The 13,822-nt window shown below is 40.1% G+C and overlaps 1 protein-coding gene across 3 annotated transcripts in view; it reads left to right on the plus strand.

Annotated features, from left to right (window-relative positions):
* Positions 1-877: 877 nt before the first annotated feature.
* The window catches only part of HYDIN (HYDIN axonemal central pair apparatus protein), a 107,874-nt gene continuing 94,929 nt past the window's right edge, over positions 878-13,822 (plus strand). For all 3 annotated transcript variants that reach the window (XM_072116976.1, XM_072116977.1, XM_072116978.1), the window contains exons 1-3: positions 878-987; positions 11,182-11,279; positions 12,871-13,002. In XM_072116976.1, the coding sequence (XP_071973077.1) occupies positions 11,202-11,279; positions 12,871-13,002 (210 nt within the window). In that variant the 5' untranslated portion in view covers positions 878-987; positions 11,182-11,201. The remainder of the gene's footprint in view (positions 988-11,181; positions 11,280-12,870; positions 13,003-13,822) is intronic.

A 13,822-nucleotide genomic window follows, 5' to 3' on the forward strand; every position in this document is an offset into this window, starting at 1 on the left:
TTATGTAACTCCCGGACATTTTATATACAATAACCTTTTGTTTCTTTGTGCAATCCCTCCAGCAGAGGTGGCCGTATCCGAGGAAGCCATCTCGTTTCTAAGGGACAACATGACTACATTTATGAGAAATTATCTTCACACAGGAACATTTTTTTTAATAACATCCAATTGAAGAAATGTTTGTACATGACAGATTAATGAAACTGAATGTGAGTGCCCAGACGAGAATACCCCTTTAAATAGACTGCCCTCTTCTCTCTGTAGCAAGGGAAAACAAACATACTCACCTGCCTTGTCCTGTCTTCTAGGTCCCAAATTGCTATAAATTAAAACGGCAGCGTGTACCGTACAAAATGTCACCTTCCATAGGTCTGTACACCAAAGTGTGCAAAAGTTATTGACCTCAGAATTTGGCAAAATAGAAAATCTTTTTTGTACAAAAGATTAAAAATGTTTTAATCCACTAAAACCTATAGAAATTTGTATCTCTGCGATCGTATCGACCCAAAGAATAAAGTGGGACTGTCACAGAATGAAAATGTCGTGTGTTTTTTTGTCAGTTTCACTGCACTTATTAGGCACATGATAAAAAGGGCTCGATCAGGGCAATATTGCTGGTGGTAGGTCATTCAGAGAGTAGTCACTGGACAGTATGTTATAGATGGAAGCGGGGGCTACAGACCGGGTGTAATGAAAGCTGACAGGGAGAGAACAGAGCATACTAAAGTCCACAGAGGTTGTGTGCGCGGCAACTCGGGGCGCAGCCAGTGCAGCCTGTATCAGCGACACGCCCACCTAAAGTAACTCATACCAATCACCTGTAGGAATCACACAGGACGCCAGGTCTCTATGGTAACCGCAGACGCGATAACAGCCAATCACAATGCGGCTTGTTGGCAGGTGTCAGCTAGTTGCTATGGTGACGACGATAACTAACTACCTCTCAAGAGCAGAGAGCAACAGGGCGAACTTGACAACCCGAAACCGGTGAGTACCGAACACAGTACTAAGAACTACTAAGAGCACAGCGAGAGAGGAGAAGACACTTACCGCATACACACCGACCTGCACATGTATCCCTGGTAATAATACGGACTCCACACGCTATGTGATATCATACATATAATATCATACATAGCTATCCCCCAGTATAGCATACATATCATACAGACTCCACCTCCTGTATGATATCACACATATAATAACAGTTGCTCTATTCCCCAGTATAATATCACACTATAATAACAGATTCTCTATCCCCAGTATATCACACATATAATAACAGATACTCTATTCCCCAGTATAATATCACACATATGATAACAGATTCTCTATCCCCCAGTGTAATATCACACATATAATAATACAACCCCCCACCTGTATGATATCACACATATAATAACAGATGCTCTATCCCCCAGTATGAAATCACACATATAATAACAGATGCTCTATTCCCCAGTATAATATCACACATATAATAATACAGATTCTCTATTCCCCAGTATAATATCACACATATAATAATACAGACTCCACCTCCTGTATGATATCCCACATATAATAACAGATACTCTACCCCCAGTATAATATCACACATATAATAACAGATTCTCTATTCCCCATTATAAAATCACACTTATAATAACAGATGCTCTATTTCCCATTATATCATAAATATAATAACAGATGCCATATTATCTGTTACACATATAATAATACAGAGTCCACCCCCTGTGTGTTATTACAGCTACCCTAGATTTTCCATGTCCCAGTGTAGTGTCACACATATAAATTATTTATGTGATATTACACTGGGGTGTATGCATCTGTTTTATTATTACTATATGTAGTATTACACTGTGGAAATAGAGCATCTATTATTATATAAGTTAATAGATGCTCCATCCTACAGTATTTTATAACAGATTTAATAATCATATAGTCACTTTTGTAGCATCACCGTTTATATTAGCACATATATAAATACAGATGCATCTCCAGTGAAATATCACCCCATATCAGTGTAATATCACATATTAAATATAAACACTACATATTCTCATATATTTAAAGGTCTATTGATAACACAGGTACTACAGATGCACATTCCTTCTGCAGCACTTTTTATTTAATATCACACATAGATTACATTTATGTCATATCATATGTACATTACAGGCACTCCCTATGTAATATCACAATATTGCATATACTGCATAAAAACACATTTTTTAGCACAGCAGCCAGTGTCTATTGGATGACCTGTATTTGAAGGTAGGTTTTTGTGTGCGTGAGGCAGCGCCTTATTTTCATTGAAGTGACTTGAGATGCTGCCATGTAGGTCACAGAGCACTTGCTCATTCAAATATGCATGACGGCTTATGTGATGTGTCTTCTATCTGGGACGTTCGCTGAGCATTGAAGAAATGCTGGCCTCTTATGTAATGTTATATGTGCAGTAAAGGCTGCTGTAACAGAGCTTCATAATCACATTTTCATCCCATTATACAGTTTTTATCTGGAATTCATTTATGTCACTGTGTCACTTGAGTACATAACCTACTGATCCTAAGTAACATTCTATATTAGCCTGCAAAGCTTTCTTCCATATTTTTCTGCCAAACTCACAGTATCATGCATCATGTTACTTATCTTTTACTAATCCTGAATTAGATCCTGAATTGTACCCCAGAGTTACACTCACTATTCTCCTGCTGGAATCACTCAATAATACAATCATGTATTACACTCCAGAGCTGTACTCACTATTCTCCTGCTGGAATCACTCAATAATACAATCATGTATTACACTCCAGAGCTGTACTCACTATTCTCCTGCTGGAATCACTCAATAATGCAATCATGTATTGCACTCCAGAGCTGTACTCACTATTCTGCTGATAAGGTCACTGTGTACATACATTACGCTACTTACCCTGAATTGATCCTGATTTGTATCCTGCATTATACTTCAGAGCTGCATTCAATATTTTGTTGTAACTTCCTCCAGTACTATAAACAATGCATTAGAATTAGGGACCTGGTACATTAGGGGCCTGTGGGCCAAAAATATTGATGACCTATCTTCTTCATTCTTTGTATCAGCTGCTGAGAGCAGATGATTTGTGGAAGTACTGGGTTTCGGACCTCCACAAATCTGATATTGAGGACGCATTCTATAGATACAAGTTCTTCTCAATAAATTAGAATGTCTGCAAAAAGTTTTTTTTTTCAGTAATTCAATTCAAAAAGTTAAACTCATACTGCATATTATATAGAGTCATTACAAACAGAATGATACTTTTGGCAGTGTCGACGGGTGCCAAGTCCTGCTGAAAGGAAAATTCTATCTACAAAAAGCTTGTGGGCAAAGGGAAGCATGAAGTGCTCTTAAATGTCCTGGTAGACATCTGCTCTGACTTTGATATTCATAAAACATAGAGGACCTGCACCAGCAGATGACATGGCTACCCAAATCATCACTGATTGTCTAAATTTCACACTAGACCTCAGGCAGCTTGGATTGTGACGCTCCATTCTTCTACCAGACTATGGGACCTTGATTTGCAAATGAAATGCAAAATTTACTTTCATCTAAAAAGAACACCTTGAACCCCTGAGCAACAGTCCAGTTCTTTTTCTCTTTGGCCCGGGTAAGACGCTTCTGGTGTTGTCTATTGGTTGGAAGTGACTTAACACATGGAATGTGACACTTGTAGTAGCGGTTATCCCGGTCGCTTGTGCAACTTTTTCTTCTGCACTTTTTCCTTCCATTTAACTCCCACTAAAATGCTTTGATACAACCAGCTTCGTGATTAGCCTCCTTGTGGAGTGTGTCAATGACTGCCTTCTGGACATCTGTCAAGTCAGCAGTCTTCCCTATGACTGTGTCGCCTACTGAACCAGTCATAAAGACCTTTTAAAACCCTTAGGACGTCTTTGCAGGTGTTATGGCTTAATTATTCTAATTTTCTGAGATTATGACTTTTGGGTTTTCCATGGCTATAAGCCACAATCATCAACATAAGCATAAATAAACACTTGAAAAAGTTCATTTTCTTTGTAATAACTCTATATAAAATACGAGTTTCACTCTTTGAATTGAATTGCTGTAAAAAAACTAAAAATTTTTTGCTGATATTCTAATTTATTGAGAAGCAATATTTTTAACCTGGAATGTACTGTACTTAAAGGGGACCTACCACCACGATTCTACCTATAAAGGTAGAACGGGTGGTAGGTGGATGAATGGGATGTGAGGATAGCCCTTTTTTGGGCTAATCCTCAAGTCCCGGCTATCCTTTTGTAAACTTTATTGCTTGTATATGCTAATTTTCTTAAGCGGCTACTGGGGCGTGAAGTAGCCGGACATGAGGCTACTAGTCGCGGCTTCTCCATGCCCCAGTAGCCTCGTTCCTCCGAAAATTAGCATATACAAGCAATAAAGTTTACAAAAGGATAGCCGGGATGTGAGGATTAGCCCAAAAAAGGGCTATCCTCACGTCCCATTCATCCACCTACTACCCGTTCTACCTTTATAGGTAGAATCGTGGTGGTAGGTGCCCTTTAATCTATACAGTACTGATGCAACCTATAGTTTATTCTAGAGCTGCATTCACGGTTCTGCTGTGGCAGACCATATTGCATGAGGAATATTAAAATACAAAATTCAGACTGTATCCAATGTTATAGTGACCTCACAAGCAAAGTAGTAGGTGGAATTTTACAGTATAATGTGTAGTTGTTTTATTTGCTATGACGGAAGAGCTTGAGGGCTGGGTAGATCGAAGGTCCGGTCTTTGGATGGATAGAAAGTCTCTAGATCCTGCAGTTGGCCCGGGGACACTGCTGCTATAGAGCTGGGCTGCTGCTGAGACTGAGAGGGCAGCTTAACATCATTCATATTGCTGTAAACATAACCCATATTCTGAGTGTCAGGTCAGTACTAATCCCCTTGACAGCTGTAATCTGCTCACTAAGGATGGATTAATGTCCCTGGAGCGGAGATGGAAGATATGAAATAGGGATTTCAGAATACAACAGAGTAGAGTGTCAGACCAACCCCTCCTTCCCAACCCTCCTAGGAGTTATAGTGCATCTCCTAAGGTAGTGCTTTATCAGACGTACTATGCATTATTAGAGGGAGTAACAAAGGTTATGATGGGAATTCTTTGCCTATAACTTGCCCCATCTGCTTAATCAATGGCAGTAGAAAGCCTTCTCTGGGCAGCACATTGGCTTGGTGGTTAGCACTAAAGCCTTGCAGGTTCCCAGGTCAACATCTGCAATGAGTTTATATGTTCTCTCTGTGTTTGCGTGGGTTTCCTCTAGGTCCTCTGGTTTCCTCCCACACTCCAAAACATACTGGTAGGTTGATTAGATTGTGAGCCCCATTGGGGACAGGGACTGATTTGGCAAGCTCTGTGCAGCGCTGCGTAATCTGTGTGCACTATATAAATAAAGGAATTAATATTATTATTCTCTATCCCATATCTGGCAGCATTTCACAGACATAAGTTCAACCTGTCTCTATCAGTCCTGTGTACACAATTTCAATTTCCCCTAGGCACGACCCTGTAACTTCTGACTTGGGGTCGGGCTGCCATATTGGATTTCTGTGCGAGATTGTGGAGCTGAGTTTCTGTCTCTCAAACTGATTACTTCCTGCCAGAAGATCGTGAGCAGAGAGAGAAACTGCAAACTACAAACTACAGGAGAAGATAAGTGATCCAGGAAAAGGGGAGGCAGGCACATATCTGTGAGATGTAGCAGTGCTCACAGTGTAACAGTGTAAAAGTCTGTCAGTCTGTGTAATCTCATGAATCTCTGATCTGTCTCCTCTCTCTCTTTCTGTGTGTCAGATACTAGTACAATGTCAGAAGCCATATTAAAGTATAAATACACCAGTACCCTGATAATTTAACCACATTGTCACTCCACAGAACTAGATGGATTATGTGTCTGCTTAAAGAGTCCCTGCCCACACCCTGGTATTTTGCAATGAGCAGCCAAGGGAGTGATAGGAGCTAAAACAGCAATAAAACTGAGTAAAATTGTAAAGTAAGGTGTTAAAATGATCTTTATTGTGTTAACATCACTCGGGGATTAAAATGTGAGAATTTTCTTTTGTGGGAAAACCCCTTTAATCCAGTCAAGTCTCCCTGTCCCATCTGCTGATAAACATACTTGCAGCCTGCCACCACCATGCTTTACTGTAGGGATGTCACCGTGCAAGCGTTGAGCAGTACCTGCTTTCCTATAGACCAAGTAAAATTTTGGTTTCATCAACCTTTTTTCATGTGTCTTTTATTGAGAATGGATTTGCTGGTTTAAGTCATGGTTGAACTATTGGAAGCTTCTTCCATCTCCATACAGGATTTTTGGAGTTCAGCCTGAATGACCACTGGGTTCTTGGTCATCTCTCTAAACCTGCTATTATCCATGTTATTTAGGAATTATGGAAGCTTTTCATTTTTTAGCATTCTCCCTATCTGTACCTCTACACAGTCTACACAATGAATAAATATATTTTTCAGATAGTACTTTCCAAAAAATGGACCGACACTAAGCGTTATTCAGGTTAACCACCCATAAATCACTCCAAAATTGCCACCTTGGCAGATATATTTTAGTGATGCAAAAGGATTGATAACTTTTATTACAGTGTATCTAAAATTACAATGATTGCTTCACATTACCCAAATTGTAAAATTATCAGCTTTAGGAGACATAGTAGTAGCTATACAGGTGTAAGGTATATTGCAGAAGCTTTATTTCAGGTCAATTTGTCAATGTGGAGTAGATTGAGTTCACATTCTATTGGGCGTTTAATGTGTCTATTGTTTGTACCTTTGAGGTACACTGTATATAGTTATCACTCTCCCTCACATTGAGTACATCCGCATGCTGCTTCTAACCTCTACACTTGATTATCACTATCAGACCATTTCTGTAGTCTGTTCAGACCATCAACATTAGATTGCCTACACTGCATGACACCTTGCTATCTAAAATCTACAGTAACTCCCCGACATGTTTTGCCACCTAACGCGGCATCCTCAGGGGTCTCGGGGTTATAATGTGTGCCGAACACCAACTTGTCTATTTAATAACTTTGCCCTGTGATATATGGAGGTTGTGTCCTTCCGACCAATCATTGGTCCTTTTTGTATAATCATGTGATCTCCTTAGTAACCGCCCCTTAATATGTATGATCCCATTGGTTCACCTTGTGGCCAAAATTCTGCCACTTTCGGACAGAAGGCCAAGTCAGCACTTTTCAAACAGCCCTGCCCGCGCCACTGAAAAGTGTCTGATTTCTCCTTATTTAATTTTTTTAGCGGTAAAATACCACCTGCACTTTTTACATTTGTTCTATATGGTTTATACAAGGGGAGCAGCGAGCTGTTCAGTTAAACATTTGCCATATTAGAATTTTAGAGAAACATTAAGTACCTTATACGCAACTCATTTTCCCGCTATCTAGGAACAAAATGGCAAGAGGGGGGAGCAGGACAGATCTCTTAATTTATTTCTGTTCATTAAAATACTGTATGCCTAATTTGGAGATGCTGGAAGAAGGTACAGTTTGGAAGATCAAGCTGAGCCTTTAAGCTGCTAATACAGTGCTGCCAATGTTAATATTCCCCTCTGCGCCAAGTTCTTCAGTGATAAATTAGGGACATGCCAACTCTCCCATATCAAAGGGGTATTCCCATGAAGACACGATTCTTAATATACTCAGGATAACAAAATAACATATTCACTGTTTACTGTTCATTAACAATTCACTGTTATTATCAAACAGTATCAACATACAGCATTTCAAACATATAATTCTTTGAGTCCTGCTGGTTACAATTTTGTTTGCCCATGGATACGACCATAAATCTTCTGCCTATGGTTGAATTCTTTTCATGAATAGCTTCTCTTGTCTGCACTCTCAGCCTTCTGCCCTACCCCCTGCATTACAAACCAGGTCAGACTCCTTCATGCACTGCATCTGGATCTGCCCTAAGATTAATACTTTCTGGTCTGAATTCCGTAATCAACATTTTGAGTTCCCGCGTTTATTGTCCCCCTCTGTATGTTTATGAGGAAATCTTTTTTAGTTTCACCCTATACTATGCCCGGAAGGTGTTGATGATGTCATGGAAAGATCAGGAGGCCCCACTTTAAAACAGTGGATATTAGGGTTATCCTCACTACCGCTCATTATATGTTAACAGGAAGTGCCCCCAAAAATTTGAGCAAATCCTCACAGTGCTTTATAAAAGCTCTCTGATCTTAGTCTACTAGGAGGTGTGCGTGTGTGAGTGTCTGATTATCCAAGCGTCAAGTTAATTTGTTTCGACAAGAGGTCTGGCTACTTTGCTATTTTTCTTCATTTCCTGTAACTTGTATTGTAAACCACATGTGACTAAGGAACCGTAATACACTGTTACTTTATGATGTTATTAATTACTCCTGTAATGTAGTGAAGAATAAGCAGTAGCCGGTGCTCTTGTTACTTAGTTTTTCTGTATTTATATAAAATTTAGAAAAATTGAAAAATAAAAACTTAAAAAAAAAAATTGCTCAGACACAGGCACTTCCTGCCGGAGAGACTTACTCTACAAGCTACAGACAGATAAGGTCTTTATAGCAGAGCTGTGTTTTATTGATCATCATCTCTTATCTCTGATCTGTCGCATGGCTCTTTTTTGTATGTGTCATGTACTAGTAGAATGTTCAGAAGCTAAATGAAAGTGTAGATAAACCCTGTACTATGACAATCTAAGCACATTGTCATCACCAAGCATCTAATAGCACAGTGGACTCATGAAGTGTCTGCTTAGAGAGTCCCTGACCATCACTGAGTTATGGGAACTAAAACAGCAATAAAACTGAGTAAAATTGAAAGGGAGTTAAAAAGGATCTTTATTGTGTACACACCATTAGGAGATTAAAATTTGAGAACTTTCTTTCATGGCCAAACTTTTTTAAGGTTCATCCTCTCAACAACACCTTTCCAAATTGACAAAGCAAACTGCAAATTTGGTAGGGAAACCTTATAAAACGATTTTTAAGTGCTTCCATCATACAACATGTCTACAATTTTAATTGAACCCACTTATGCACAGTTACTGTGTACCTTCAGTATCGCAAAGCGTCAATAATGTTTGTAACCATGAATATTTGGCATTGACCTATCCTGTCAAAAGAAATAATGATATTCTTTAGCTACGCTTGTTATTTTTTATTATTTCACACAAAGATTATTAAAAGTCGTTATATATCCTTTAAAGATCTTAGAGTAAATTTTAATAGAACACAACGGAAGAGATACAACATCTTAGGGAGGCAAGTAATCTTAAAATATTGTATTCTAGCCACCTCAGAGAGTTCTGCATTACATGCCCGTGACAGATCTTCCTTCAAGGCCCTTTTTCAAATATATTTATATTTTTCTGAACCATACTGTCCAATATGGAGCAAAGTGTGATACCTAGATATAATACCACCTTCTCTTGTCAACTTATTCCTCGTGGATTTAAAATGCCCGCTCTTATTTCTAAGGGGATCTTAATTGGCAAGGCCACAGATTTAGAGATATGCAATTTATAAAATGATACATGTAAAAACTGAGTTTTTAATAATGCCGAAAAATGTTGTTTAGCATTTTGACATGAAGTTTTCACATTGGGGCTTATTTACTAAGGGTCCTGCAGCCGCATTTTCGTCGGGTTTTCCAACTTTTCGGGGATTGCGACGGGGATTGTGTCGCAAGATCGGATTTTGCCACATCTGCGCCAGCTTTCATGCAACAGAAATTGGGGGGCGGGCCGGCGGATGATCTGACAGATTCGGACAAACCGCAGGATTTAACTTTGAATTTGTGTCGCAAGATCAAGCACTTACATGTACCGGGAAGAAGACGGTGAACTCCGGCGGACCTGATCGGGGAAGCGATTGCACTTTCACTTACAGACTTTTAGTTTCCCTGTCGGGAAAGACTCTGATTGAAAAATATGGGTGCCTTGATCGAAACCACTTGCTCTTTCCTATGTCATTTTGGCCTCAACATATATGTTACCAGGGACTCACAATGGGGCACAGTCCTGCTTTTTGTCCAATGCAATTTGGATGAAGTTGAGCATTAAATAGTTCAGGAATTACTGCAGAATTACAGTACCTGGTGTAAGGGCTTATTCCCATGGCCGTTCAGATGGGAGGGCAGTGAGTCGCATAATTCACGAACCAATTTGTGGCCCTCATAAACTTCTATGTCTCCTGATCAACATGTGATGAGCACATGGTGTGTTGTCGCATCGTGACCGAACCAGGTGCTGCTCATCTTCCTATGAAGGGAGGAGGGCTGTGGAGTGCTCACCCCTCCTCCCGGCGCTATGCTTGCCCAGGATCTGGTCCAGTGCGAGCACATGGCTATGTGAATGCAGTCTAAGGGTGATGCCACACATGGCCTTTTAAACCCGTTTTTGGTAATTTTTTAAGCAGTCCGTTAAAAAAGGCATGCGTTTTTGACAGGTTTTACCAATTATCTTAATTTAAGCTGGTCTAAAACTGATGCGTTTGCAAAAAACACATGTGTTTTTCAAAAACGCATGCGTTTTTTACTGGACTGCTTAAAAACGGACCAAAAACGGGTTCAAAACGCCATCCCCCTAAGGGAAATCTGGTCTGCGTGGTCAACTACATATGGTTTTGGTTCACAATAACTGATGCACAAACTGTACGAAATAAGTTAGCTGTGAACAGTCCCTTACACTGAGGTTCACCCATGAGGAAGTTGCACTTACCTTTAGAAGCAAAAGAATATGCATTAAATGTCAGTCCTGAGAAACCTTTCAGGCAACTTTGATTACGTTATCACACAGTTTTCTTTGTGTCCTACATACTATATCTCCTATGGAGAACAGATCACAGCACTGCACAACTGACAGGTTACAAGAGCTGAGTGACAACTCTTGTATCAGCTTTAATTTCAGCCATGTTGGTTGTCGCTCGGCTTTACAGAAACAGATATATAAACACAAAATGGGGCTGTGGGCTGATCACTGAGGATTGATCTGTGTGCATGGAAGCTGAATATATATATGTAATTATGAAGGACATTAGATCTACTGTAGGCAGAACAATGGTGCCCAGCAGTAAAGGCTCATTCTCCTCTCTTCCTAGATGAACTGAGTCTCTCAGACATGCCAAGCAGCATCCAGAGCAAAGTCCAAGCTCCTCGCAACCCCAAGCTGACCAGACATGAAGAGGCCGCCAACATGGTAATAAGTGCTTCATAAATTGGGTCGTTTTTTATCCTTCATTGCAAGGCTTAGGCAGACAGATGTCGGTGACTGAACCCAGGGATTATCCTAGGTCCAAACAAATCAAGTCAGACAGCTGTTCAGAAATAATACTTGTCCCTCACCGGGATCGTATCTACAGTGCTGCCTCATAGAGGTTCAGCAGGGAGTAGGTAAGCTCCATACTGCACTACTAACACCAGGAATAGGGGCCAACTTCGCTGCAAATAATAAGAAATGTATGAAGTGGGGCAGGTAAGCTGCCAGCTCTGCACTACTCAGCTATTGACAGGACACAGGACCAATTAAAAGCAATTTTGTGTCCCATCTATAAGGTATCAGTGGGTCATGGAAGATGCCAGCTCTATACTGCACTGATAATACAAGGAGCCAGGGTCAATAACTGTTTAGCTGGCCAATAAAAAGAAACATTTTGTACCCCTAAAGCAAATTATCAGTAGAGCAGTTAAAGGGGTTTCCCACTTTACCTCATATTTTTGTAATGTGTGTGTAAGCATGGGGAGTAGGGTATAAGGTACTTTACCAATATGCATCTATTTAAATGTTCTGCTCTGCTTTCTTAATATGTAAAGTAAAACCTCCTGTCTTTTACCTCATCTGCCAAACATTCCTGTCCATAAAATGGCCGCAGATGGAGGATCATGTGATCTCTAATTAGCGATTGTTCATGTACAGTTAGAGATCATATAATCCTGCATCTGCAGCCATTTTATGGACAGGCAGGAATGTCTGGCTGATGAGGTAAAAGACAGGGGGCTTTACTTCACAGCAGAGCAGAACTTTTAATAAATGCATATTGGGATATTACCTAATATCCTGCCATTTACACTTACATTACAAAAGACATGAGGTAAAGTCACCAACCCCTTTAGGGTGCCAGCGTAGGTGCCAATAACAAGAGATATGGTCAATATCTCTGTCAAGAAAAAAGTTGTGGCAGCCTATAGTAGCAAATTGGAAGGCACGGGTAAGAAGCAAGCTCCTCATTGCACTGCTTGTATCAGGAGCCAGGACCAATACAAGTTCCTGTGGGGGAATGGGGAGATGCAAGGATCATTTCATTTCAAAAAGGAAAGAAATATGAGGCAGATAAAGAAGCATTTTAAAGCTGGTTGGCTACAAAGGGTCATTAGAAATTGATATGTATTTTAAATGGGATTTTTGACAGCAGACGGGGCATAAATCAGGAAGCCACAGTAAGGGGGAAAAAAAGAAAGGGCAATTTAATGAGTCGGCTACAGACATTTTATATACAGGACAACAGAGAAGGGGCATTAAGAGGAGGGGGCTAAAGAAAAGGATGCGTGCATTATATAATGTGTACACAAAGAAAGTATGAAATTATACAGGGTGTAGTGTTATTGGAAGGGAGTTTTAAACTAAATGGAGGCCATCAATGGGCCGGTATAAAGGGGTTACTTGACGCTGTAGACACAAGTTCTTATCCAAATACGTGCCAGGTGCTGCTTTATTACTGAACAACTAGTTTATAGGATTCTGTTGTACACATCTGTTAATGTGATTTCCCTATCACCTTCTCCCCTGTTAGATGACCATCACCCCATCAGCATTTCTTCGGGAGATGACCTTCACAACCGAACAGCGATTGGCCAACACTAGGGAGATGCATCCTCCCAGGATCATTCAGATGCTGGATATGAGCGAGACCACCCATCAGAAGGTGCCTGCTTAGCAATGCCTTGCTTTTGGCTTGTGTGCAGTAGCTTTTACAGATCTCCAAAAGGATTGAAATGGGTGGCTGCTAGATGAAAATTACACATCTCGAGATAAAACAGTGAAGAGAGATTGAGATAAAAATAAGAGTGTATTGTTGCTGCAGTTTTTACTTCTAACCCCTTTTACATAAATGTTTGTTTTTTATGCATATGTTCAGCGCATGCTTCTTATGTGTCGTACATGTATTGGACTTGTATTCAATTGGTTCTGTCATACATGTATTTTTTTTTTCATGCACACACCTGCATTTTTTTAAAGCGAAAAATGCCTGATACAAATCTACAAATGACTAAAAAGTTGCGAAAGGAACTGACACACTAAATAAACTCTGACAGAAAACTCTTTAGAACCATATAAAAAGTGTCAATTTTCACTGCACAAATGCTGAGGAAACTGATCAAACTCTGCAATGCCAGTGGCAAAAACATGGCATTTTGAACCCGTTTTTGGCCCATTTTTAAGCAGTCCGTTAAAATAACGCATGCGTTAGTTGAAAACGCATCAGTTTTTGACCTGTTTTAATTAAGATAGTTGGTAAAACCGGTCAAAAACCCATGCGTTTTCAAAAACCGAATGCTTTTTTTAACAGACTGCTTAAAAACGGTCCAAAAATGGGTTCAAAATGCCACGTGTGCCACCGGCCTAAGGCTGGTGCCACACGCAACGCTTTGTCTGCGCTTGAAAATGCAATCGCAGACAAAGCCGCACCCCGCGGCCCGCGGCCCGATCGCAGGTGTTTCCATAGTTTCTATGGAAACACCTGC

Source organism: Engystomops pustulosus, chromosome 7 (genome assembly GCF_040894005.1).
Source record: "Engystomops pustulosus chromosome 7, aEngPut4.maternal, whole genome shotgun sequence".
Taxonomy (NCBI): Eukaryota; Metazoa; Chordata; class Amphibia; order Anura; family Leptodactylidae; genus Engystomops; species Engystomops pustulosus.